This window comes from Ictalurus punctatus, chromosome 6 (genome assembly GCF_001660625.3).
Source record: "Ictalurus punctatus breed USDA103 chromosome 6, Coco_2.0, whole genome shotgun sequence".
In the NCBI taxonomy this organism is placed as follows: Eukaryota; Metazoa; Chordata; class Actinopteri; order Siluriformes; family Ictaluridae; genus Ictalurus; species Ictalurus punctatus.
In genome coordinates this window covers 28,258,887-28,285,441 of record NC_030421.2, presented here as the reverse complement: position 1 = coordinate 28,285,441, position 26,555 = coordinate 28,258,887, and the positions used below count along the sequence as shown (strand labels likewise).

At 38.2% G+C, this 26,555-nt stretch overlaps 2 protein-coding genes across 2 annotated transcripts in view; both read left to right on the top strand.

The window, feature by feature from the left end:
* The first annotated feature begins 793 nt into the window (after positions 1 to 793).
* On the top strand, positions 794 to 23,581 carry col28a2a (collagen, type XXVIII, alpha 2a). Its single transcript, XM_047155912.2, has 37 exons — positions 794 to 1,654; positions 1,812 to 2,056; positions 4,206 to 4,355; positions 5,535 to 6,112; positions 7,118 to 7,138; positions 7,243 to 7,302; positions 8,553 to 8,606; positions 9,496 to 9,540; positions 9,731 to 9,757; positions 10,011 to 10,055; positions 10,174 to 10,218; positions 10,446 to 10,499; positions 11,744 to 11,812; positions 12,112 to 12,180; positions 12,772 to 12,840; positions 14,153 to 14,221; positions 16,096 to 16,164; positions 16,863 to 16,931; positions 17,048 to 17,116; positions 17,250 to 17,321; positions 17,423 to 17,491; positions 17,633 to 17,704; positions 17,905 to 17,973; positions 18,158 to 18,226; positions 18,311 to 18,379; positions 18,463 to 18,531; positions 18,618 to 18,686; positions 19,525 to 19,593; positions 19,713 to 19,781; positions 19,883 to 19,963; positions 20,149 to 20,184; positions 20,850 to 20,886; positions 20,995 to 21,552; positions 21,811 to 22,055; positions 22,268 to 22,688; positions 23,045 to 23,230; positions 23,388 to 23,581. The coding sequence occupies exons 3-37, from the start codon at positions 4,217 to 4,219 to the stop codon at positions 23,393 to 23,395; spliced, it is 3,819 nt and encodes a 1,272-aa protein (XP_047011868.2). The 5' UTR covers positions 794 to 1,654; positions 1,812 to 2,056; positions 4,206 to 4,216; the 3' UTR covers positions 23,396 to 23,581.
* A 2,738-nt stretch (positions 23,582 to 26,319) lies between these two features.
* Positions 26,320 to 26,555, top strand: part of bbs5 (Bardet-Biedl syndrome 5) — a 6,327-nt gene continuing 6,091 nt past the window's right edge. Inside the window, 1 exon segment of the mRNA NM_001200375.1 lies at positions 26,320 to 26,378. The gene's annotated coding sequence lies outside the window, so the exon portion shown is untranslated.

Below are 26,555 nucleotides of genomic sequence, written 5' to 3'. Positions count from 1 at the left end.
CGTGTCTATACTTGACTTCAGAGTAAATTTCCTGATGCTAAAGGGCTGGGCTGTGTATGATTCATCTGGTTTACACTGAACACTGAGGCTATAGAGATTCTCTAGTATGTTGACATATTCTTCTTCATTTTCACAGTAAAATCTCCAACCTTTGCAAAGTAACATCTTAGGATGTATCTCTGGAATGGGACAAAAAAATAAGGTCCCTCCTTTCTTAGGGATTTTTGGCTCGCGTGATTCAGGGAGGAGCATTCCATAGTGTCAACTCAGCATTTCCTTTTGATTTGCTGTTTTTATTTAAAAAAAAAAAAAAAAAAAAAAAAAAAAATTTGTTATTTTTTTTATGATTGGAATTTTTATGTTTTGATTTCTAAAAGTGCTTTTTAAATTTCAAGTATGCATTTAAAAAAAAACTGCAGGATTCTCTTGTGAGATAATTTCGTGTTATGTTCTAACACTAGAGTCTAACGTTTGTTTTATTCTGCAAAAATAAAGTGTCGTTAAATTTGGTTACACTATTTTACAGGATAAACAAGAGGAAATTAGTTAGAAAAGAAGAAGAATGTGGCAGAAAATGCTAGACAGGAAGCAGAGGACAGGTATGAATTCAATACATTTTCATTTTCAGAAATCATTCTGAACTCATGTCATTCAGTCATATTTCAGTAGCAGCACTGCAATAATGTTTTCAGTAATAGAGTAACCTTTTGTGTAATCTGTGTATTGAATTAATTCACTCCTTTCTTTGGCTCGTGTGATTCAGGAAGGAGCATTCCATAGTGTCAGCTCAGCATGTCTGTACCCTGCAGGGATCAGAGCATACAGCTTGGTCTCCTGGCGCATCAGGGTATGGTTGCCTCCACAGTTTGCCCCAGACATGCAACTACTTGCATCATACCTGCACACAGGTCACACACACACACACACACACACACACACACACACACACACACACACTCAGTCACGTTTTCTTTATGTGCTGCAGAATATAATCACTGTGCCAAGAACAGGTAACATTTTCCTTCTTGCGTTTATGACAGTGATGCTGCTATATCATGCGTGTTCCATATTTGTTTCAGTGTCAAGACACTATTGTAGTGTTCATACAACACTGGGCATTTTGTGGTGTTTGGTTATTACATAAAGTTATTACATAAAGATTAAACATGAAAATGAGCTCATTATATAATTTCAATTCAATTAAATTCAGTTTTATTTGTATAGTTCTTTTTACAATGGACATTGTCTCAAAGCAGCTTTACAGAAATATATAAACACGGGATGCAGATTTTAAATGTGTGAATTTATCCCTATTGAGCAAGCCGGTGGTGACGGTGGCAAAGAAAAACTCCCTAAGATGTTAAGTGGAAGAAACCTTGAGAGGAACCAGACTCAGTAGGGAACTCATCCTCATCTGGGTAACAACGGATAGTGTAAAAGTAAAAGAGAGTTCACTGTGGTTTTTACATAAATCTGTTTGTTGAACTAGTCCACTGTATGTATAATATGCTATAATTAAATATACTACCATACTGTCATTTTCAAGAGTTTAAGTCTGCTACAAATAAACAGCTACATGACATCACTGAATTGCAGTTTCTGTACCCTGCAGCATCCCATGCTACACTCCAGAAAGGCTTCATAAATACGAAATGTAATTTCCCCTCCCCTTTCTAAATGACCTCAGGACAGTTAAATGACATATTGTATATCATCTATGCATCTGATGTATTTGCAGAAACATTGTCTGCTATACAAAGCTATAGTCAAAGTCAGATTTTCGACCTCTCCTCTTCTCCCCTCCTCCATAGCCAGGGGCTGAGTGGGAGTTCTGAAGGAACCAATGTGGAGATCCCTCCTCTCTTTAAAAGAGGGACAGAAAGTAGCAGGATCTTATTCACAAGCCCAGCTTCAGGATGCCCACCACTGCAGCACACTCACGAAACTGACTGGAACTGATGCTGGAGTTGATCTACACACACGTTGCTTTCACACAGGGACACAGAACACACCTGGACAGATAATCATCTTCAAGGAGCTCTGCAGACAAGAGAGAGTGGGTAACTGCATTGACTATAATACTATAGGCTAATAATAATAATGATAATAATAATATGAGTTCTTATCACATCATAATTATTAAGTGTTTATTAAGCTGAGAGCTCGTGTTGTTTTGGAAGATTAAGTGTAGGATTTTTTTTCTCTTTTATTGTAGAGACTGTTGCACTCTTCAGTGCAGTGTTATGTGTCTTGCCTTGGGTGCCAAAGTGATACCATGGAAACCCATTTCACAACAATGAGAGATGTTTGTGCAGCATTTTCTCCCTTTTTTCTGTACTTGTATACTGTTATTATACTATTTCACTAACATAATAATAATAATAATAATAAGAAGAAGAAGAAGAAGAAGAAGAAGAAGAAGAAGAAGCCGAAGAAGAAGAAGAACCTTTATTTACATAGCTCTATTTCCTCTTGACTTTACATATGAAAAATATTGAACTTCAACTATAAATACTATAAATCTGTGAGATTTACTACATCATTAAAAATACATTTAACATGTTTAACTATAACTAGCCCAGTGTAAACAAGAAAGTTGTTCATATGATTTTAAAAACAGAAAATATTTTGTAATATTGTTTCAAGAGATCCTATGCACTTCACGCAACTGAGCTGCAAGTGATCCTCAGGATTAAAAGTAGGCCTGCATCAGTTGAGTGAAGTGCTTAGGATAGGCTATATTACTTGTAGAGTTCATCAAAATATACCGGAGTTGAAAGATTTAGAGCTTTGAGCATCATAAGCAGGACTGTAGAATCAGTGCTGAACTTAATCGGCAGTCATTTGCATAAAATGCCTTCTAGGGATGAGGTAAGGGTGCAAACTGCTGGATTAAGAAAACACATACCCAACAGGCTAGGGTTTCACTAGAGTCGAGTCAAGTGGATTTTAATGTCATTGCTGCATGTATCTTGGAATGAATACATTGGAATGAAATGCCATTTTTTAGGGCCATGGGGCAACACCCACTAATACAGCAGCATGGTACACAAGACAACATAAAGTCCAAAAACACAAGAGTGTAAGATGAGCACAAGAAGTACAAGAAATACAGAAAACAATGCAGGGTAACTGCAAAGGCCAACACGATAATATTGAAGGAGTTTATTATTAGTTAGATTGGTTAATTAATGGTTAGAATGATCTCAATAACAATTATACATTAGGAAAATGGTCCGAGTAGCAGTAGGATGGGGAGAAAGTGGTCCAGTAGCAGCAAATTTGGGGGGAAAGGGTTCCATAGCAGCATAATGAACATTCTCTCTAAGGATGTCAAACAGTACACAAGATAATCCTTACAGTATCATTTAAAAGTGCAGGTATGCAATGATGGTCAAAGGGGTGTGAGATCATTCTAGGATGGATGTGGGGAATGGACCTGATTAACCCTAGTAACCTGTAGGTTTAGTCTGTCTAATAATATAATGATATGCTGTTTTAGACTCAACTCATATACACTCTTTACTCGTGTTTTGTCTTGTACATCGTAACAAGGATGAACCAGTATCAGGGGTTACACCAGTTCTACACAATTCTGTGCAACCTTTGGTTTCATGGAATAGTAATCATGCTGAATGGTGAAAATGTCAACCTAATTGCAGGCAGATTTAATACCCAACAAACTTTAATAGAAGCGATTTTCCATTCCTACAGACTTTTATGGTCTTTGATCTTGCAAAGATATGCTTCTAAACCTAGCTACTATTTGTTTATTATCAGCAGAGAAGTTAAAACCAACATTATGTTTGCACATTATATGTTCAAGGAGTTGGATATAGAGAAAGAATAAGGGGGGTTGGCTAAAGCTGAACCTTGTGTGACACCATATTTCACTTTTATAGGCTAAGAAAAAAAACCCCATCTTGGTAACAGTTTGTAAAGCAAGGCCTAAACAAAGCAAGAACTTGTGTGTCTAAACTGAACATGTTTTCTTGCCTGTACAGTACATTAAAATATCATGGACACTTAAGACATATATTGAATTTACTGCATGTCATATGTTCAAAATATGTAAACAAATGTAAGGAGGCTTGGTTAAAGTTTTGAGATGATTCAATACTATACACAAGTAAATATTCCCTTAGTGGATCAGTATGATTTTGAAAATGATTCACGTATGAACTGAGCAGTTTATGCTGTTGCAGGAGTGTGAGCCATGGGTCAGTGGTTGAGCTGGCTCCTCTTGCTGACAGGACTGCTGGGGGTCTTCACGCAAGATTATTACGAGGAAAAGACAGGAGAGAGGAGAACCAGGGTTAATGGTCAAACAACAAACTACCTGAAATATGATGGAGGTAAGACATGTGATAAAAGCATAGACATGCCATCTGCTGTGTTATATGGTTGTCTTTTCAATGTGGGTATACCTTTCAGAGTACCAACTGAAATTAATTAAGAGGAAGTACTAATTTTATTAAAAAACATATTGGCACTCTTTCTTATGTATTTGAGCATAAGAAAGTAATTAATTTTTGTCATTCAGTAGAAATCTGCAAAACATAAAACAATGAATGATCTACAAATTTTATGTATAAAAGATCCATCTAAGTAATGCCACATATTTTATCCTAGCCCTGAGGCATTCTTACTGTTATTTACATACAGTATTGTTTGTCCAGGGCCTTAACCGGTAGCAAAAATTTGATTGAGGTCCACAAGCTATTTTATCAAGTTATTGTAAATTATAGAATGGAGAGGTTAAATGTTCTGTGTATTATATTTACTTAAAAATCAATTATCTTTGAAATGTATGCAAAACAAACAATTTATTCTAGGAAAAAAGTGCTACATACAGTAATTAATAATGTAACTTTTCGAGTGTCTACATCATAACTAAAACAGACAAGTAGCAACTTCTTTTCCCAAACATCTGGTGGTTACCATAAAACCCTGCATATATACATGCTCCAGTTTTTACTGGGGCTGGCTTGACCATGCTTGTGGAGTCCTGTGAGAGCTAAACATAATGGGTGATTAAGTGCATGGGCAAACCAGAAGTGTTCTCCTCATGCACTCGAGGTCAGAACCAATAAAGAGAACCAGATAAACACTGCTGATTGGGTCTTGGAAAACAATGTTTCTCATTCTGTCACTTCATTGTCAGGAGGTCACTGCTTCCATAAATAATTTGACGACTGGAGATGCTATGTAAAAGGTGGGGGAAAAAATGAAACCTTCAGCAACTACAGAGGCATGGACCTCTGTGTCCACATAGTTATGGCCATGTGTTTTCTTATCCATAATGGGTTTCTCTGCTTACTGAACAGTAACCTGACAAGTGTTAAATCCTGGTATGTGCCAAGCTAATAGTTAAAACATGGCACTGCTAGAATAATCCAAAACGTGGGATTAGCCATTATCCAAAAAGTTTGATTTAGGTAAAAGGTAAGGCAACGCCAAGAGAATAATGGACTGTGTCTACTGTTCCACAGACAAACACAAGGGTGCAATTTTTTTTTTATTCTGTTTTACAGCAGCCATTTTGGATGAAGACTGTGGTCTTGAATTGGCCTTCCTTGTGGACAGCTCAGAAAGTGCCAAGGGCCATCACCAGCAGGAGAAAAAGTTTTCCATGGACATTGTGGATGGTCTGCAGAGCATCCGTTTGAACACTGGGCGCAAATTGAGCTGGAGAGTGTCATTACTACAGTACAGCAGTCATGTCATCATTGAGCAAACATTCAAACACTGGAGGGGCATCGAGAACTTCAAAAGCAGCATCACTCCCATGGGCTATATTGGCCACGGCACCTATACTACCTACGCTATTACCAACATGACGAAGATCTTTTCCGAGGAGTCCAGAGCAGGTGGCATCAAGATTGCACTGCTTTTTACAGATGGTGTCACCCACCCAAGGAATCCTGACATCTTCTCAGCCGTTGCTGATGCCAAGAATCAGGGAGTGAAGTTCTTCACCATCGGCATCACACACGTTGCCAATGAGCCTGCCAACATCGCACGTCTGAGGCTGCTAGCCAGCACACCCCCCTCCCGCTTCCTCCATAACCTTCAAGATATACACATCACTGAAAAGATCCTTAGTGAGATTGTAAGTATGATGGCACATTTCGAACTTTTCTTTCATTTCAATCAGGACTGTCAAAGGTGAATAACAGAATGCCTTGTAGTAATGTGTATGATATTGTTTGATGAAGCGCATTATTGACAGTGTAGTGTTACAGTTCAGAACACATTGTCATCAAGTGTCATTTAGAGTAGACATATGCATGGTGTGTGCTACTTTTCACCTTAATCTTCAAAGTTAAAAAAAAGTAAAAGATCACTATAAAGTCTTTAAGACCAGGAATTAGCCATACCTGGTTAATTTTCTTCAAAAGTGTTCCTAAAACAAATTTGTCAGGACTTCATTGCTACTATATTCAGTAGGCTGCCCACATAAGATTTTGGTGAATACATTCTAACATTAAACTCAAATGTACAGTATCCAGCCAGAATTCTGAACACCCACTGTTTGCAGTTTGCATTTGAACGGACACACAGATATGTTAGCTATCTTTATGTGTGCGTTGAACAGTTCTGCTGTCAATCTTTCTTCTTTGGTATTCCTCCAAATCATACCTAAACTGTCAGTACTTGTCTTAAGCTGTTGTGATCCCCTTGGCATTCCTCGTGGTTGGAGAACTCTGCAGACGTTTATTGTATTATCTTTTACCACGTGTGTGACCCATACTTTCTGTTCAACTGTGATTTCTTTTGAAAGAAAAAACAGGATAAATCAGAGCTTTAAATGGCATGGCCTGATACACAAATGCAACATGGCAATATCAATTAAAGCATTTTAATGGTGTATCACTATAAAGTTTTTTGTCAATGTGATGTGAGCTGAAAATAATATGTTTTTAACCTTGCAATGTTAGAAATATTCCTTGCACTCTACATACTGTTACAAGATAGAATTGCTAGTAGTAGCTTCTGGAAGTTATATTGCCATTAATGACCTGCTGAAATTGTTTGGATTATTTACCTTTGTCTTTTGGGCTGTGTATTTTATGTAATTGAGAGACTTTCTTTGTTTTCCTTTGCCTTCTCACAGGCTCAACTAGCAGAAGATGAGGTACGTAACACTTTGCCTATTTTTTAATGATTCTCTACTGACGTCCAGTTTAATTGATATAATTGCCACATTTTCAAACAACTCTTTTTTTTTTTCGTTTAAAGTGCCCTGTGTCTCAGAAATGTGTATGTGAAAAGGGGGAAAAAGGATCAAGTGGCCCAGCAGTGAGTATTTTCACTTCTAAACTTAGGAATAAAGAATAGACTGTAGGCAAGATTAAAACTTTTGAAATAATAATAATAATAATAATAATAATAATAATAATAATAATAATAATAATAATAATAATAATAACAATTTCTTGCTTTGTGAGAATGGGGATAATTGCAGTTTTTTGTTCTGCTGTTTGACTTTTACTTCCATATGTTTAGCTCCCTTAGAGCCAGATTCTAAAATATTGCACACTATTATAAAAGAGCCATTTATACCCACAAAGCCAGTCTTGTGTCAATGTATTTAATTTTTGTTTGTGGTTTTGTTTGTGGGGTTTTTTTTTTCCAATATGTAAAATCCTTTCTAAGTTGTTAGTGGAAGGTCATTCAAAGCAGCACACAATATTTACACAAAACATGAATAAAAGAAATCCAACAAGAGGAAAAACCTACCTTTTGAAAGTCCTTTAGAAATACGGTTTAAAGTATATTTGTGATTAGGAAACAGCATAATACTGAAAAGGATGTGTTGAAGATCCTGGAAGTGAATGTTTAATTGGTTCTGTACAAGCATTTGTATGCATGTTATTATCAAAACAGTATGGACACTGGTGAGGGTCCTATTAAACATCCCCCACTGCTCTAACACTAAGAACCCTCATTCCCTGACTTTTATTCCCTGACCACAGTCACAGAATGAGGTAGATATTTGCAAGAAGCTTTCAATAAAGTGGAAGTTGAACATGATCCGTTCTGCTTGAAGTGACAGGAGATCACAAGGCGGGCAATGTGTGAGAAGTAGATCATTATTCAGGTGCTTTCACTTCGTGAAGATTCCAAACATTCTAACCTCAGCCTTCTGCCAAAAGACATACAAGTGGAATATGTAGCCTACACACACATACACACACACACACACGCGCACACACACACACGCACACACACACCTGCGCGTGCACACACACACACACACATGCGCACGCGCACATACGCACACACACATGCACACACAGGCACCTATATAGCTCCTTAGTGCTTTTATTCTCTCTCTGTTTTTACTGCCTACAGGGTGTGTGTGTGTCAGTTTCCCATTCTTTTCTTTAGTTTCCATAGCTACAGAACTATACAGTATCTCCTCTCTCTGCTTTTGGCATTATTTCAGTCAGACAGATGAGGTCACTGGCTTTTGTCACTCATTTAGCAGAAACATATGTAATGTCTGCACTGCCTTCCACTAACACATCTTCTAAATAATTTCACAGGGAAAGAAAGGTCGCCCAGGTGACGATGGAACCCCTGGGCCTAAAGGTCAAAAGGTCAGAACCCCTATATCAACAGTGTCTCAGTGTCCTATTTGCTGATGCACATGTATGCACATAATGCCAAAATGCATAGCTTGCATTCCTCAGGATGGAAGTGATGCAAATTGTGTCAGAAAAAAACATTGTCATGTAATATATGGTTTGCTGCTGGAGCTAACAGACAAGTCAACTCAAGTCATTTCTTGTCATCCAAATCATATTCATGTAATTTAGAGTAAAGGTATATAGGAAAATGTTACTGTACACAGGGATAGTCAGATAGTTTGTTACAGTTACATTTATATAGCACTTTTTTAGACACTCAAAGCGCATTACATAGTGGGGGGGGGTCTCCTCAAACACCACTAGTGTGTAGAATCTACCTGGATGATGCGACAGCAGTCATAGTGTGTAGTCATAGAAAACCACCACACACCAGCTATTAGTGGAGAGGAGAGAGTGATGTCGCCAATTTAGGAATTAGATTAGGGGGGCCATGATAGAGAAGGACCATTCGGGGAATTTTGCCAGGACACGGGTTATACCCCTACTCTTTTAAGATAAGTGTCCTGGGATTTTTAATGACTGCAGAGAGTACGAAAGACAGTGCTGAGTTTACAGTATAGTGTCCCCATCACTATACTGGGGCATTAAGCCCCACACAGGCCACAGGGTGAGCACCCCCTTCTGGCCTCACTAATACCACTTCCAGCAGCAACCTTAGTTTTCCCCAGGAGCTCTCCTATACAGGTACTGGCCAGGCTCAACCCTGCTTAGCTTCAGAGGAAACCAGGCGAGAACTGCAGGGAGATATGGGTCTGGCAAGACACATAAATGTAAAACAAAAATGAAAATTCAAATCTTTTTTTTAGTAACTGAATAACTTAATATCCTGTTCTTCCAGGGTGAAGGTGGGTTGAGTGGACTTCCTGGTCGTGATGGCTCAGAGGTGAGTATGCAAAAATGTGTCAGGATGAGTCTGGACTGGCTCAAAAAACACTTCTGCCAATCAGCACCGCCTCACTGATTTTCATCAGCATTTTCATTAGTTGATGTAATGTAGTGTTTGTATGAAGCCAACTAGCTAATCCAAAATATTGGCTAATAAACATCTTTCTTTCTTTCTTTCTTAATTGTAGGGTAAACCTGGATACAAAGGAGATAAGGTATGCCTGTCATTTTAATTTCATTTCATTAACCACTTATTCTCTCAGAAGAGGTCCAGATTCTCATTCCTCACTCTTGTAACAGTTTATCCAATTGCTACAAACTACAATTCCAATGTAGTTACAGAACAATTAATAGTACTTAATGAGTAATAGGGTCTAAGATAAATACCTTAATATTAACCTGAGACTTTAAGAGTTTAAAGTTATATGTTTATATACATCAGTTTCATATAGTCTCATCTGTCAACAGGGAGACAGAGGTGAATGTGGCACACCAGGAATCAAGGGTGACAGGGTGGGTATAAATATGGAAGTTTATTGTGTTAATTTGTCATAGTATTATATATTTTGATAATACTATTTTAGTAGAGTCTGTTGGTTGTTTCATAATCTGTTATTAAATGACCTCCTAGGGTCCTGAGGGTCCTGTTGGTACAAGAGGATCCAGAGGGTTGCAGGTGGGTGAAAGCAAAGCTATAATGATATATTATTGCATGTGAGGTACCAAGCAGTAAAATAAAGTATAGTAAAATGTATGTGCATGGTTTAGTGAACTAAATCAAGGCCACACAACAATTCTGCCATCATGAGTGACTTATGCTATGATTATGTTATTTTCATAATTGAATGTTCAGTCATATAACACTATAATATTAAAGCACACCTGCTTGTCCCTCACCTGCAGGGTTTACCAGGACCACAGGGTGACATCGGACCAGAAGGCTTGCAAGGCAAGAAGGTTTGTATCATCTAATCACCAACAACTATCCACAGCATACAGATGTTACTTTAACGTGCACACCTGCGGAAAGCTCATAGATGACACAGGAAACGCACAGGAATCACCATATTTTACATGTTTGCACCAGGTTTCTTTCATAATGTATGTGCTGAACAGTTTGGCTTTGTGTAATTTAACTGCCGGAAGTATCTCGAGAGGTCCTGAAGACATACCCAGTAGGGAGTCTCTGTCTCTCGTACACAAAAGACCTGCCTGTATTTTCTTGATGCTGTCTTTTTAATAGCCACTCTAAATGACAGCCGTGACAGTTATTAACACCAGTAAGGTGTTTCTCACAAAAGGAAAAATTTAATTGGCTCCTGTACATGTAGCAGCATGCAGACACTATTACAATAGAGAAGGTGAGATGCTTGATGTACAGTAGGACCACTGATAGTTTTGCACTTTGTACAGTATACAAAGCAAGCTACAATAGAATACACTGAAAGAAAGGGAAAAATGTGTGCTTCTCATCGTGGACCTCATCAGAGAGAGGCACAACTCTATAAATATCTCCACAAGATTAGGAATGGGGATTATAGCCATGTTGGGGCAATGCTCTTGTAAAATTAGTGACAACTGCATTTTTGTTAGCTAACTGCAATCTTACCTTTGAGATAAAATGCTAATTAAAAAGGCATCAAAACAGGTCTACAAGTAAGGAGACAGGCTGAAAACGGATGAAAAACCACAGAGAAAACCTGCAGAAAACCCATTTTAATAGTTGTAATGAAATCCCTACTTCAAGCCTTTTGTACAGCTTTCACTTTCCAATTTTAATAGCCAGATTACCTTTGTTTTATGTTTATGTTAGCTCCAAGGCACCATGTCTGACAGAGATGAGCTATAACTTGTTCAGATCTACAAAGCCAAATACTTTACCACTGTACAGAGGAGCAGACAGATTTGAACTGATTTAAGATATGACATTCAGTAATTATGTACCTTTGAAGCTTCATACTGGTAAAGTCAGATTTGCACACTTTATATTTTAGAACTATTTATGTTTATATAACTATAGTCAGATGGGCAGCAGATGCCTGCATGAAATCAGTTGCAAAGTATCACTGCATCTTAGAGTATGTAAATTGACTAAATTTATAACTAATTTCCTTGTACTTAACAAAAAAAAAAAAGCAAAAGTGCATAAATTATCATGTCTTAGCACTCATTTCTAATGTAATTTTATTGTGCTGTGACAGGGTGAGCGTGGTTTGCCTGGTCCACCTGGCCTTCAGGGCGAGACTGGGATTGGACTTCCAGGGCCAAAGGTCAGTGTCTTTCACACCCACTTCTTCACCAGGTTTATGATTTCATGTCTAGGTCTTCAACACTCTTCTCTCTAACATGTTATTGTATAGGATAAATCTATGAAAACATATACGAAGATAATTATAAACCGAATGATCCCCCCCAGGTTTTCACACATTCTTTCCTATAATTACCTTCAAAATGGTTTTTACTTCAACACAGCACATACTGTAGGCTATACTGGCCTGGCACTATCAGTTACTACAAAATTCATTATAGTACAAAACCTGGATACGTCATTGTGTTCTTTTATCCACAGGGTGATATGGGATTTCAGGGTAGACCTGGTCCTCCTGGACCAACAGGAATTGGAGAACCAGGACCACCTGTGAGTATACAATGATCATTACCATATACAGTACTGTGCAAAAGTTTTACACATATGCAAAGAAATGCTTTAGATACCTTCAAAATAATGAAATTAAATGTTTCTTCATTCTTTTAAATACCATAAAGAGCAGTAAACAGTAGTAAATTAAACAAAGGCAATATTTGGTGTGACAAAGAAATTAAAATAAAACTAAAAATAGTAGTCTCCAGTACGATTAGTGCAGTTTTATAAGGAAATGAGCTGTAAGTTTTATTGGGCATCTTGCAGAAGCAGCTATGGTTCTTCTGGAGACTTTGACTGTCACACTTGCTTCTTATTTTTGCAGCAAAATCCAGCAGCCTTCTATAACAAAGTTTGTACTAAAAAAATGTGCCTACGACTTTTGCACAGTAGTGTACATCTTCCTGTCTTTCTCAAGATCACAAAGGCTGCTTTTACAAATAAATGCATATCTGTTGTCAGCAAATAACTTGCTTGCACATGCATAGTATGGAACAGTAGCATATGATTTACCCTAAAAATGTGATTATGCAATTTTCTAATATCACATTCCCTAATGTAGAACTCAAAATATATTTTTTTAATCAGGGGCCTCAAGGTCCACAGGGTGTTCAAGGAGAAAAAGGACCACAAGGAGAAGGATATCCAGGACCAAAGGTAATCATGACCATTTTCACTAAATAAAAGCACATAAACAGAGAGCATTGACAATAATTCACCTATTATTTGCTATGCACGAACTTAATTCATGATAACAGGCTTTTTAATTGAAAAAAATGCAATATAAGGTAACAAAGACAAACAAATTTTGTTTTGATAATTTTGATAATTATTTCCATAATCCTTCCAGCTGAAATTCGTAAAATGATTTATAAACTATTTCATAAACTCTGTGCCTATATAAAATCATTGCCAAGTTGAGATTAGAGCCATTTCACTACAATTAACCCTTCTGACTATAGTACATATTCATCCACTCTACATGCTAACTATATGAAGCTCAAACAGTACTTATACGTTTTATATACTCACTTACACTCTTAAAAAAGTGTTATCTGAGGATCCATTGGATAATTAAGGATTCCTAGCTTCCAAAAAAGGGGGGGTTCTATTAGGAGCTCTTTGTGATTGGGATACACTCTGTTGTAGGTCTCTTCATAGAACCTTTAAGGGTTTCTCAAGAAATACAAGTGAAGAAGGGTTTAGAATGTTCTAAGAGTGTATTCATTCATTCAATCATTCATTCTTCATTCACAATCTAACAGTTAATATTGATCAGGGTCATGGTGGATCTAGAGCCAAATTTGTCTGGTAAACATTTGGTATAAGGAGGGAATGTAACATGGATGGGATGTAATTCCATCACAGAGTATCACGCACACTTAGGAGTAATTTAGTGTAATCAATCTGCCTACAGGCATGTTTTTGTGAGGTAGGGAGAACTTGGAAAACTCCAGAGAGTAACCAGAGTTCCGAATCGAATTAGGAACCCTGGTGCACCACTGTGATGCCCCACTAAGAAGTAGAAAATGTGTAATATGAAGGAAACGCCTATTTCTTATCCTGCATAGCAATTCTTTTGTGAATCATGAGTTGATATATCGAGGTCATATATTTAGTGACTCCTGAATATCTGTGAGACCACCAAATATATTTTAAGCAATCTCATATTATCCTCCACCCACCAACATTTAGTAGTAAAAGAATGTTGGACTGCTAGCAGCCTTCCATCTGTGGGTGTCAAAAACCTACCACTGAGCGTTTAGGCAACAGCAGGTTTGAAAATAAAGTGTCACAAATAGCAAGAACTAGGAGAAATTTCCAAAAGGAGAAAATGGTGTTTGATTATTCTGAAATTATGGTGAACTCTGAAGCACAATATCAGCTTGGCACTGAATTAGGCTTATGGAGGTGGGGGGAAGGGCATTTCAAGGTCAAAAGGGCTGATGAAATTGCTTTTGTTTGGCAGGGAGACCGGGGGCCGGACGGACCAAGGGGCCCAAGGGGACAACCAGGCGCTGGAATCAAAGGAGAAAAGGTGGGCTGTAAATAAATCAGCTAATGAATGGTGTTCACACAAACACACCATGCTTGCTACACAAAAGGCATAATGAAGTACATAAAAGATGGGTAAAGGTCCTTTGAGGAGGCATTATCCACAGTGGGGGGGAGGGGAGTGAGATATAACAGATGGGATGGTAAAAAAAAAATCTTCCTGTGGGAAAGGCTTAAAAGATTTCCAACACGCATTATAATCTCAATGTATACATAATAAAACTTAATGTATACCCATGTAGTAAATGTGCATTAAGACGGAGGCACCTATTCTTTTTACTGCACAGCATTAACTTTGAGTTAACTCATTAAGGTAATCTACAGTGTTGTGAAAAATTGATTTCTAAAAAAAAATAAAACATATTTGATTTCTTCTAGTTTTTGGTATGTGATCTCATACTAAATTGTTTCAGAAATTAAAACAAAATCTAAGATAAAAATCAAGTCAACCTGAGTAAACACAAAATATAGTTATTTTTAATGATAATGTTATTTGTTGAAGCAAAAAACGTTATCCAATACCAACTGGGCCTGTGTGAAAATGTATTTGTTCCCAGTTACAAATTCCACAAATCTATTACACTAAATTCATAATGGGGTTGAGCTGGATTAGACGCAACTAGGCCTGATTACCGTAAACCCTGTTCCATCAAATCAACACTTAGAACTTTTTCACCAGCATGAAGTTGGTTAAAAGTTCTGACACAGTAACACACTATGCCAAAATTGAAAGAAATTTCAGAAATGTTGAGGAAGAAGGTGATTGAAATACATTGGTCTGGGAAGGGTTACAAAGCTATTTCAAAGGCTCTGGGACTCCAAAGGTCCACAGTGAGAGCCATTATCTCCAAATGGAAATACTCAGCACAGTAATGAACCTTCCCAGAAGTGGCTGACCTTCCAAAATTCCTCCAAGAGCACAGCAACAACTCATCCAGCAAGTCACAAAAGAGCCAAGGACAACATCAAAAGGACTTACAGGCCTCTCTTGCATCAATAAAGGTCAGAAAGACACTGGGCAAAAATGGCATCCATGGAAGAGTGGTGAGGCAAAAACCACTGTTAACCCAGAAGATTAAGACTCGTCTGAATTTTGCCGACCTTGATGATCCTCAAACCTTTTGGGAGAATTTTCTATGAACTGATGAGTCAAAAGTGGAACTGTTTGGCAGACAGGGGTCCCATTACATCCGGTGTAAACCATACACAGAATTCCACAAAAAGAGCATCATACATATGGTCAAGCATAGTGGTGGAAGTGTGATGGTGTGGGGATGCTTTTCTGCTTCAGGGCCTGGGCAACTTGCAATAATTGAGGGGAAATAATTCTGCTCTCTACCAGAAAATCCTAAAGGAGAATGTCTGGTCTTCAGTCCGTAAATTGAAACTCAAGTGCAACTGGATTATGCAGCAAGACAACGATCCAAAGCATAGGAGTAAGTCCTAGTACAAGAAGTAATTGAAAGACTGATCTCCAGTTATCGGAAGCGTTTGGTTGCAGTTATTCCTGCTAAAGGTGGCACAAGCAGATTTTAAGTTTAAGGTGCAATTAGTTTTTCACATTGGTTATAGATTTTGGATAACTTTTTTTTTTGTAATTTTTTGCTTCAATCAAAAAAAAATTGCATTGTGTGTTTACTCAGGTTACCTTTGTTTTATGTTGTATTTCATTGGAAGATCTAAAACTATTTAATATGAGATATACACAAAAACAGAATAAATCAAACAAATGTAAATATTTTTTCACAGCACTGTATAAAATGAGTAGCTACATTGTATCAAGCATATTCAGTCTGTTTTGTATTGTGTCTCCTGCAGTTGAATCTGACTCATTCTTCTCTGTCGTATGGTGTTTAGGGTGAGTTTGGGCCTGCAGGGCCTCCAGGACCAGTTGGGCTTCCTGGGTTTGGCATTCAGGGCGAGAAGGTACCATGATTTAAGAGATGATGAATATACTACTGTTGCTTCATCCACTATGATTCACTACAGCCATTTCCAGTTTAAAAAATTCACTGAAAATCCTTATTCAGCCTTTAATTTTTTGGGGGGTGGATTTCCTATTAGAACAGTCCTAGTTCTGATAATGATATTAATTTGGTATCTCTGCAAATTTATCTCAGTTCTGAGGTCCACCTGCATTAATTGGCAGCCAGCCTCTGAAATAGCACTTTGACACCACATAAATTAATAATGGAGAAGAATTCTACACAAGAATAGCCCAATTATTTTGCATGATAAATTAGAAACTGGCCACAGCATTATTGAGTATCATTATCAATATCACCAAACGCCTGAAGCTTAAGGGCTTTTGATGGGAGTCGGAGAACATGGTTGATTTCTTTGATAATTTATTCCATAATGTTATTTTGATATATTTAATATTGCCTTGAAATGGTACATACAGATTTGTATGCATTTACACTGACCAATATTGCAGTTAAAACAAATGGTACTCGTGCTGGAGTTGATACAGGTCATGGCCAGAGTAGATATTCAAAGTATCAAAGTCTGAATAGTGGATAACTGTGACTCATTTCTGTGTATTTATCTGAGCGATGCTGCATTGTGTACAAACTTTGAATAAAGTCTTTAAGACCTTATAGAATTTTCATTCATAAATTCAGGGTGTGGAGGGTCCAAGAGGGCCTCCAGGCGGAAGAGGTCCACCAGGAGAGGGTCTGCCTGGACCAAAGGTTAGTGTTACTAAATACAGTGTCCAAGGAAAATATATTGCTTATGTTACAAATACTAACTTGCATTTAATCTGTATTAAATAGTATTTTAAATACCAATCTGCACCATGTTTTAGGGTGAGCAAGGATTACCAGGAGAGACTGGCAGCACTGGAGAGAGAGGAATCGGAGAACCTGGACCAAAGGTTCCACTATGTGGATGTTTCTTTTTCTTAAGTACATGTGTTCAAAATCCAGATCAATAGTAATGATGTTGGGGCTTGTTCTTGTCAATGGTGAGAAATGGAAAGTACAAATATGTTTTTCTCCTTTCACAAGGGTGAGCCTGGTGCTGCAGGACTGGCAGGTTTACCCGGACTTCCTGGAGAGGATGGCGCTCCAGGCCAAAAGGTAGAACTGACAATGTGAATGTAGTTTAACACATCAAGATACTAGTTATATCCCATTCCTGATTAAGTAATGTGCTCTTTACCTATCTTTTTCTTCATTAGGGTGAGCCTGGAGCCTCAGGCCTGAGGGGACCTGAAGGTGCAGCAGGAATTGGTACACAAGGAGAAAAGGTTAATCATTTGACAATACTTCTTGCTGCCATAGATTTGATGAACCTACAAGAATATGCATCACAAAATCTTGAATAACCCCATATATAGGTCTATCAAGATAGTTTATGATTAAAATAATATTTACTCCTTATCTACCAGGGAGACCAGGGCCAGCGGGGTGTCAGAGGTTTACCAGGCCCACCAGGTATTTCTGGCCCTTCAGGTGCCAAGGTAAGAACCAACCATGGAGATGTCAGCATCCATAGCCGTCAATGTCTAAATACATTTCCCTGCTCAGCTTCAGTGTATTTCCAAAACAGGCAACAGGCTATTATTCACATTAACAACATGATGTGAACAATAGCCTGTAGCCATTAATCTAGTTGTATTACGATGGTGCTGTATTTCAAATTTAACTGCCATTTTTGTAGGGAGAGCCTGGAACACCAGGACGATTGGGCATGCCTGGATTTCCTGGGCGAGCTATCGCAGGACCAAAGGTAAAAAAATTAATGCAAAATACCAAATCATACCACATGTTCTGGCAAGCCTTTATTGCACAGGCCCATTGCCAATGAAAAGAATCATTGTTCCAGTGTTCAGTACAATGTGGTATAGTTCATCACATCCAGCTATGACATATTGGAAGAATGATGCTATGACTTCATCTCGCTGTACCTCTAGGGTGATGTAGGGCCTGCTGGTCCTCCTGGACCAATTGGAGAAACAGGTTACGGGCTGCCAGGTCCAAAGGTATGTGTAATACTCTAAAGTCCATAAAAGAAAAACAATACAGACCACAATTATTTAATGGTTGCTGTATTCTGACTTGAATAGGGTGACCGTGGCAATTCTGGCCCTCCTGGGCCATTTGGGCCAAAAGGTGAAGGATATCCCGGACCAGTGGTGGGTATATTAGTACAGGAACACAGAACACCACAAATTCTTACACCTCTATCACCCATGTTAAAACTGTTTGTCTTTTGCAGGGTCCTCCTGGTCTTCCAGGTCTTCCCGGAGAGCCTGGACCCGAGGGCATTGGCTACCCTGGGCCAAAGGTAGACCACAGCAAATTTTACTATGAGTATTCTAGAGAAAAGTATGTGATGTTGGTTTACAATTCAGCTTAACATACTTGTTACAGGGTGATGTTGGTTTCCGAGGTTTACCAGGTTTGCCAGGCCCAACAGGTGAAGGGATTCAAGGACCACCGGTAAGCCCACAATCACTTTTACATTTTGCATGCACACACCTCACTAGAAATGCACAAGGTTCCTTCTGCAAAATAAGCTAGCAGAACAAAAAATAGTCACGTGTCTTGCCTTAATAACAGCACCAATCCTGTCACCAATCCTGTCATAAGGATGGCATCAATGTCTTGAAACTGTTCCTGTCAGTTCTTGCCCACACTTTCACTGACTTAATGTGCAATACAGCTAGAGTTTATGGTGCTTCAGCTGCTATACTAAATAATCCCACACATTTTCTATGGCATTGTGGTCTAGTGATTTTTTAAGGCAGTTCAAGTCCCAGTATTCCATCAAGTCACACACAGATTTGGTCCTATCTACTCTATAGTACTCATCTTGGAAAGTGAGTGTCCTTCTGGCCAACAAATGACCATTCTGTGTTATGCTAAGTTTATATTCATCCAGGCACAACCTATTCACATTACATAGTAATGTATGCCCTGATATTGTCATGTGACAAATCTTTTAGTCCAGGCAGCTTATGAGGGCTTATGAAGACAATGAGATATGTTAACAAGAATATAACACATCTCAAGATGAGTTTTCTAACAATACAATTTGTGTCACACTCCAAAAAGGATTACAGCAGTGTAGCTCAGTTTCATAGCCTTTAATACGACTCCATGACCATCAACAGTAATGAGACTCTGAGTCCACAACTTTTGCTTCATCCCACATGTCCAGACAAAAAGAATTTCTATCTGTGAAGTAAATGTGTGGGTAAGGTTGCTTAGTTGCTGTGGAGGTTGAGAAAGACAAACTGTCTGTCGTTCTCTAAATAATCTTGTTCTGCTGTTTAAGGGTAACACAGGAAGGCCAGGACCACCAGGACCGGCCGGGCCCCCAGGAGAGGGCATTCAAGGCCACAAAGTAAGTTAATCACATTTTCTCTCTTGAAATATAGCTATATACAGTATATAAAACAGTGATTAAAGTGATTCATTCCAGTGAATCAGGGAGTTAAATATTTTGTCACGTGAATGATTCAGGGAGATCAGGGGCCACCAGGTGTCACTGGACCAAGAGGACCACCAGGGGAGGGACTCACAGGTGCTAAGGTGAAGTGTGTGTTTGTCTAGTTGTTTTATATGTATATCGGTAGAGTAAATTTGTTATGCTAATGTACTCAAACAAAATGTGCCATTTTTTATTCTTACAGGGCGATAGAGGCTTGCATGGTGAGAGAGGAATGAAAGGAGTTAAAGGTGAAATGGGTGACCCTGGACTCCCTGGGCAATATGTGAGTCAAGAAATTAAGTACTGAACATTAACTTAAATTAGCTTTAGACCTAGATACTGTATTAACCCACCACATCATATATTATGTAGAGCATCTGGAATTGATGACTATATTGTGAACATATTGTAAACTATAAAGTGTTGTTCCATAGCTGATAAAAGTTTTCATTCCTTTAACTATCATAGGGAAGACCTGGAGAAAAAGGCGAGATGGGCCTCACAGTAAGTTTTTGAATGTATCCACTAATAAACTCTGATAAGTGGTTAAATGTTTAAATTCTAGAGTGGTGCAGTTTAAATGGGAGTATGCGTGTTGTATAAAGTATGTACAATTGAAGGTTTTTAAATTACGTTTGTTTTTTTTAATGTTCACTCAAATGTACTGTACTCAGGTATTTAAAATAAAATGTAAATGATTTTAACTGAAATTTTTTATTTTTTTTTCAACATGGTCTCACTTAGAAATTTCATACCTCATATTCATAACTTATGAAAATTTACAAAGGTTCAGTTTAAGGTTAGGGCAGGCTCATAGCGTGTACTGTTTAAAAAAGAACTTAATTAACAGAAACTCCAACCACATGCTCATTAGAATTTTTCTATTCGGTAGGATTTTTTTAATTTGAGTAAATTTGACTTTGTGCAAAGATAACTATTTGTGTCCAATAAAGGTAAAATGCACAGAAAAGAAAAATACATATTTTAAAATTATATATATATATACCTATATAGTGATATTTGAGATTTGTAACAAGTACTTAGGAGGTCAAAATGCAAATGTCAATAAAACTATTTTACATCTTTAAAATCCCCTAAAATAATACTTAAATATGAAGTACAATTACTTACATACTTTCCATCTCGGAATATCTGATATTGTTTTCCAGAGAGAGGACATCATTAAACTGATCAAAGAGATTTGTGGTAAGTAACAGAACTCAGGTGAAACAGCATATGTTGCACAAAGAATACCTTTGCATTATCTGACCTAAAATACTGTATGTGTTTTGTATGGATTACTCCTACTTCTAGGATGTGGCATTAAATGTAAGGAGAGGCCAATGGAGCTGGTGTTTGTAATTGACAGCTCTGAAAGTGTCGGTCCTGAAAACTTTGAAATCATAAAAGACTTCGTCATAGCACTAGTGGATCGTGTCACAGTAGGCCGCAATGCCACACGCATCGGCCTCATCCTATACAGCCTCGATGTCCATCTGAAGTTCAACCTGGCACGCTACATGACCAAGCAGGATGTCAAGCAGGCCATCAGGAAGATGCCATACATGGGAGAGGGGACATACACTGGTACAGCTATTCGCAAGGCTACACAAGAGGCTTTTTACAGCGCCCGCAATGGAGTCAGCAAAGTGGCCATCGTCATCACTGATGGACAGACAGATAAGAGAGAGTCTGTGAAGCTGGACATGGCAGTGAGGGAGGCCCATGCTGCTAACATTGAAATGTATGCTCTAGGGATTGTTAACACATCAGACCCTACGCAGGCTGAGTTTCTCAGGGAGCTTAACCTCATTGCCTCTGACCCAGACAGTGAGCACATGTACCTTATTGATGACTTTAACACCTTGCCTGGTGAGTCTGAGTGGCAGAGTATTTTAATTTTCAACCATAGGTCTTAAACAATTCACAAAATGATTTAAAAAGATTTTTCTCTGACAAAAACATCTCAAAAATATAATTCTGATTTTTTGTACTACCTCCAATTTAACTCAGTTTTAAATAACTAACAAGATATAAAGAGAACAATTAGCACAAAATACGTAGTAAAAGTGTAGTTGTGTAATTGTAGCTTATCATTTTGAGATGTACAATAATGTCTGTCCTCTGCAGCTTTAGAGTCCAAGCTCGTAAGTCAGTTTTGTGAGGATGAGAATGGAGCACTCATCTACAATCGCATCACCAATGGTGGCAATGGACACAACGGATACAGGCACAATGGCTACGATACCCACAATAATGTCTTATATGGGAATAATGGCTATGGGAGTCGTCATGTAGAAGAATTTGACAGGGGGGTTAATGTTCAGAGTGGAACCTATTCTGAACGAATCAACCCTGCACCTTTCAGTGCTAAGGTTTGTAGACTTGCTAGACCTATTGAGAAAAATTACTTGCTGTGAAATGGAAATGTGAACCTGATGATAGAGATACTGCCCCTTAATGAGATAAAACAATAAGAAAGAACTCAAAATAAAAATGACTTGGTTTATGAGACCATAATAGTTGTGGTAAGTCCTTAGCTTAAAAGGAATTTCTAACACTGATCCGGTTTTTTTTTCATCTCCAGATTGATTTAGACTTAAGGAGTCAAGACCAAGGTGGCCACAAATTAACTGATGTCAACACTGATGTCCTATCTGTACAGACTGTGCATGGGAACAGCAGAACATCTCACACCAGCATCATATCATCATCACTGCCATCATCATCATCATCTTCATTACTGCCATCATCATCTTCTTCTTCATCATCATTGCCATCATCATCATCATCTTCTTCTTCATCACTGCCATCATCATCTTCTTCTTCTTCTTCATCATTGCCATCATCATCATCATCATCATCATCATCTTCTTCTTCTTCATCATTGCCATCATCATCATCATCATCATCACCATCATCAACATTGTCCTCTTCTTCCTCATCGGTATCTGTTATATCTACTTCAGTGAACGTACAGCCCCAGCCCCGTCCTGTTGTAGTCTCAGGTAATAATGAATCAACTAATCGCCATCATATACTATAAATATGTATGAATATATACATGCAAAGATTTTATTGGGAGTTTTAAAGGGGTTAGCAAAACTATGTTAGATCTCTGTGGCACACATTCCAATCATATGTATCATATGTATTCATGTCATACAAACCAAGACCATCGGGTGTTTTGACCAAACCTGAGCGCGATTGTTATGTTCACACCAAACAAACTGCACTGTGGATAGGAAATGCAGCAGGGTTCATTTTAAACAGACTAAATATTGAATATGTGAAAATGCCCCAAGAACAGTTTTTATACACTCAGGCTATTCGCTCTACATGATCTGTAATGCTTTGTGTGCAGCTCCTCTGGATCCTCGTTGCTCCCTTGTCCTGAGCCAGGGGACCTGCCGAGACTACATCATCCGCTGGTACTATGACAAGCAGGCAAACTCTTGTGCCCAGTTCTGGTATGGAGGATGCGGGGGTAACGAGAACCGCTTTGACACTGAGAATGAATGCAAGAAGACATGCGTTCTTACCAGTATAGGTATATTGCATAAAAGTAATACATAATCAAACTTGGCAGAATTGTGTTTCAGTACTGTTATTAACGCAATCTATGCCGAACATTTGCTTTTTATTTTCTTAGTGTATTCCTTTCAATGTATATATTTGCTAATCTACATTTCTTCTTTCTTCCACAGCAGGTTAAAATGGATCTCAGAGGATGATATTTTGAAAAAAAAAAACTGAAAAAAAACAACAAATCGACTGAACTGATGCTTTTTTTTTTTTTTTTAACTCTTCACCAACTGCCCTGAAACTGCCATCAGAACATTACCCTTCTTGCAGCAACTTCAGAAAATATGTTTAAAGAAAGTGGAAGAAAGAGAAAATTTTTAAAAAAAAAAGATTACTGTGATTACCTGCTTTGTACTAGAGCAGTGCTTATGAAGTAACTCTGCCTATTCTCTTTCTCAGTACTGCACAAACAACTCATTTCCTGATATACCTCATTTTTTTCATCCATCTCCTTTTTGATACCATGTAAGGTTTTCTGCACTGTGGATTCAGAGAGAGAGAGAGAGAGAGAGAGAGAGAGAGAGAGAGAGAGAGAGAGAGAGAGAGAGAGACTTAACTGTAACTTTGATATAATTTATATATAAAGTTAAGTCTCTGAATCACAGGAAAGGCATTGACATGCTGCATAATTATTCATAACCATAACATAATGGATAAGTTACTATATATATATATATATATATATATATATATATATATATATATATATATATATATATATATATATATATATATATATATATATATATATTGTATTTGTATATTTGTATTCTTTACTTGATATCTTAGTAGCAATATGATGGATAAATAATTTTAAAAAATATATTTTTTAAATACCATATTAACTATAAAATCTTAACTGTGATAAATGTTAGAAATAGCTGTGAGTACAATGTGTAAGACTGATGTTTTTGTACTTTTTTAATTAAATGTAAAGGTTTTCGTAAAGTGTGTCATAATGTGTGACTTTGTTTAGCTCACACGTTCTACAGTCTTCAGTAAGTTGTTTAAGGTTGTCTATATAAGACCCATATACATGCAGTTATTCAGTCAGTCAATCATGTGGCAGTAGTACAATGGATAAAATTGTGCAGACACAGGTCAAGATCTTCAGTTACTGTTCACATTAAACAACAGAATGGGGGAAAATGTGTGATCTCAGTGACTTTGAACGTGTTTACACTGAATGGTGAGAAATTTAATTTAATTTAACTTAACTGTGGTGTGTAAGTAAAGCATATCAGAATGCACACCTTGAACCTTGAGGTGGATGGGCTACAACAGCAGAAGACCATGTCAGATTTCAGTCCTGTCAGCCTATTAGGCGTTTATAGCTTATAGATGTAGTTGGATCAAGTCCAGCTCCATCCCCTGAACTTATATATATATAAAACATGCTTTGATGCTATTGTAATATACAGATATACAACTTTCCTTTATAAACATGCTTTGCTAAAAATCATTGTTTTCTATATTCAGAACTAAATATGAGTTTGTAGATGAATTGCATTCACAAATTTTTACATGTTTTTCCAATGCCTAATTAAAAGGATACCAAAGTAGAATTACCTGAAATGCTGATTGTTGTTGGATTTATATTAAATTTTTATAAAAATTGCCATAAAAATGCCATAACAGTCAGTGGCATTTTCTTGATTACATAAGTAGATGATGTACAGCTACAGCCGCCCCAGCCACAGTCACAGATTTCACAGGCCCAGCCACAGCTACAGCAGCCCCAGCCACAGTCACAGCCGCTACAGCCCCAGCCACAGCTACAGCTGCCCCAGACACAGTCACAGACGCCACAGCCCCAGCCACTGCTACAGCCGCCCCAGTCACATACGCCACAGCCACAGTCACAGACTCACAGTCACAGCCTCCCCAGCCCAGCTGCACCAGCCAAAGACACAGCCACCCCCTTGGGCCCTTGAACAACGACTTTAGTCTTATCTGCTCCAGAGGTGATATATTGGTGGTCGGGAACCTATGGTTCACGAGCCACATGTGGCTATTTAACAAAAATCGTGTGGCTCGTCAGGTGTCTCAACCTTCACCAACATATCATCATTAAAAACTTAGACACACCACTAGAGGTCATTTTCCTGCAGAAAATGAGCCAATAACAATTCTTTTGTCGTACAGTCTACCGAAGTGAATAAAAAGTCAGTTTACAATAATACAATTCAAGCTGTTCTAGTCAGCACACGTATGCAGTGCATGTATGTGCGCACGTGCCACGACACCAGTCAACGGCAAACCACTTATGTTTCTATGGTAACCTCTTACATTCAGATTCAAGCAGCTACCTACCTAGTTTTTGGAGATGGCGAAAAGAAAGAATTCAGAGGAGCATCGGAAAATTTCAAAGTGGCTGGGCTGAAACATGTGCTTTTATTGAAAGCTCTGATGCTCTGCTATGTCTAATTTGCACAGTAGGTATTGACTATTTTTTTTTTTAATCAAATGTTAAGAGATATTTTGCTTTTACAGCAAAGTACCCGATGGGCGAAAGCTGGAGGAAGGCGCGGAGCTCCAAAGGGAACTATCACATTCACACACCCATTCCTACACTACAGACATTTTGGACATGCCAATCAGTCTAACATGCATGTCTTTGGACTGGGGGAGGAAACTGGAGTACCTGGAAGAAACCCCCACAGCACAGGGAGAACATGCTCTCCGCACACATACAGGGCGGTGGCAGGAATCGACAATTACACAAAGCATCATTTGTATAAATAATTATAACTTTTTGGGAACGGTTCCAATACCAAAAATACTTATATCAGCAATCAGCTGCCAAAGACGGACTGTGATATCTACTGTTTTTAAATATAACCCTTTTCGCTTGTAGTGTCTTGAGAATCCAAACGACGGATTGACCCACCGCTCTTGCCGTAGGACGCGGTGTCCGCTGTTACCACGGTGACGCAGAGACGCTGGTCTTCAAATCCTTTTATCCGCCAGCTAGCGAGTGTCATCGAGGGGAAATCTCGGTTTCAGACCTGAAGTCGTTTGTTTAGTTTACGGTGTGTTTGACGGCTGATCATGGCGGGAGTGTTAGACGCGCTTTGGGAGGACAGAGATGTTCGCTTCGACATCACACCACAGTAAGCTAACGGGCACAAGGAAAGCTAGCCTTAGCCCACTAGCAGCGCTAGCCCATAAGCGGCGCTAGCGTTAATTGTATAGAAAGCTAGCTACACTGAAGATAAATTAAATTAAAGCCAGCTATATCATTACAGTGTGTTATACATACTACTGAACATAGTGGTCTTTGTTATAGA

Excerpts from the sequence above, each read along its gene's own strand:
- col28a2a (XM_047155912.2), top strand. The coding sequence starts at position 4,217 with ATGGGTCAGTGGTTGAGCTGGCTCCTCTTGCTGACAGGACTGCTGGGG. Across the intron at positions 4,356-5,534 it reads CTACCTGAAATATGATGGAG|CAGCCATTTTGGATGAAGAC; the intron begins GTAAGACATGTG and ends TCTGTTTTACAG. Across the intron at positions 19,782-19,882 it reads AGGGACTCACAGGTGCTAAG|GGCGATAGAGGCTTGCATGG; the intron begins GTGAAGTGTGTG and ends TTATTCTTACAG.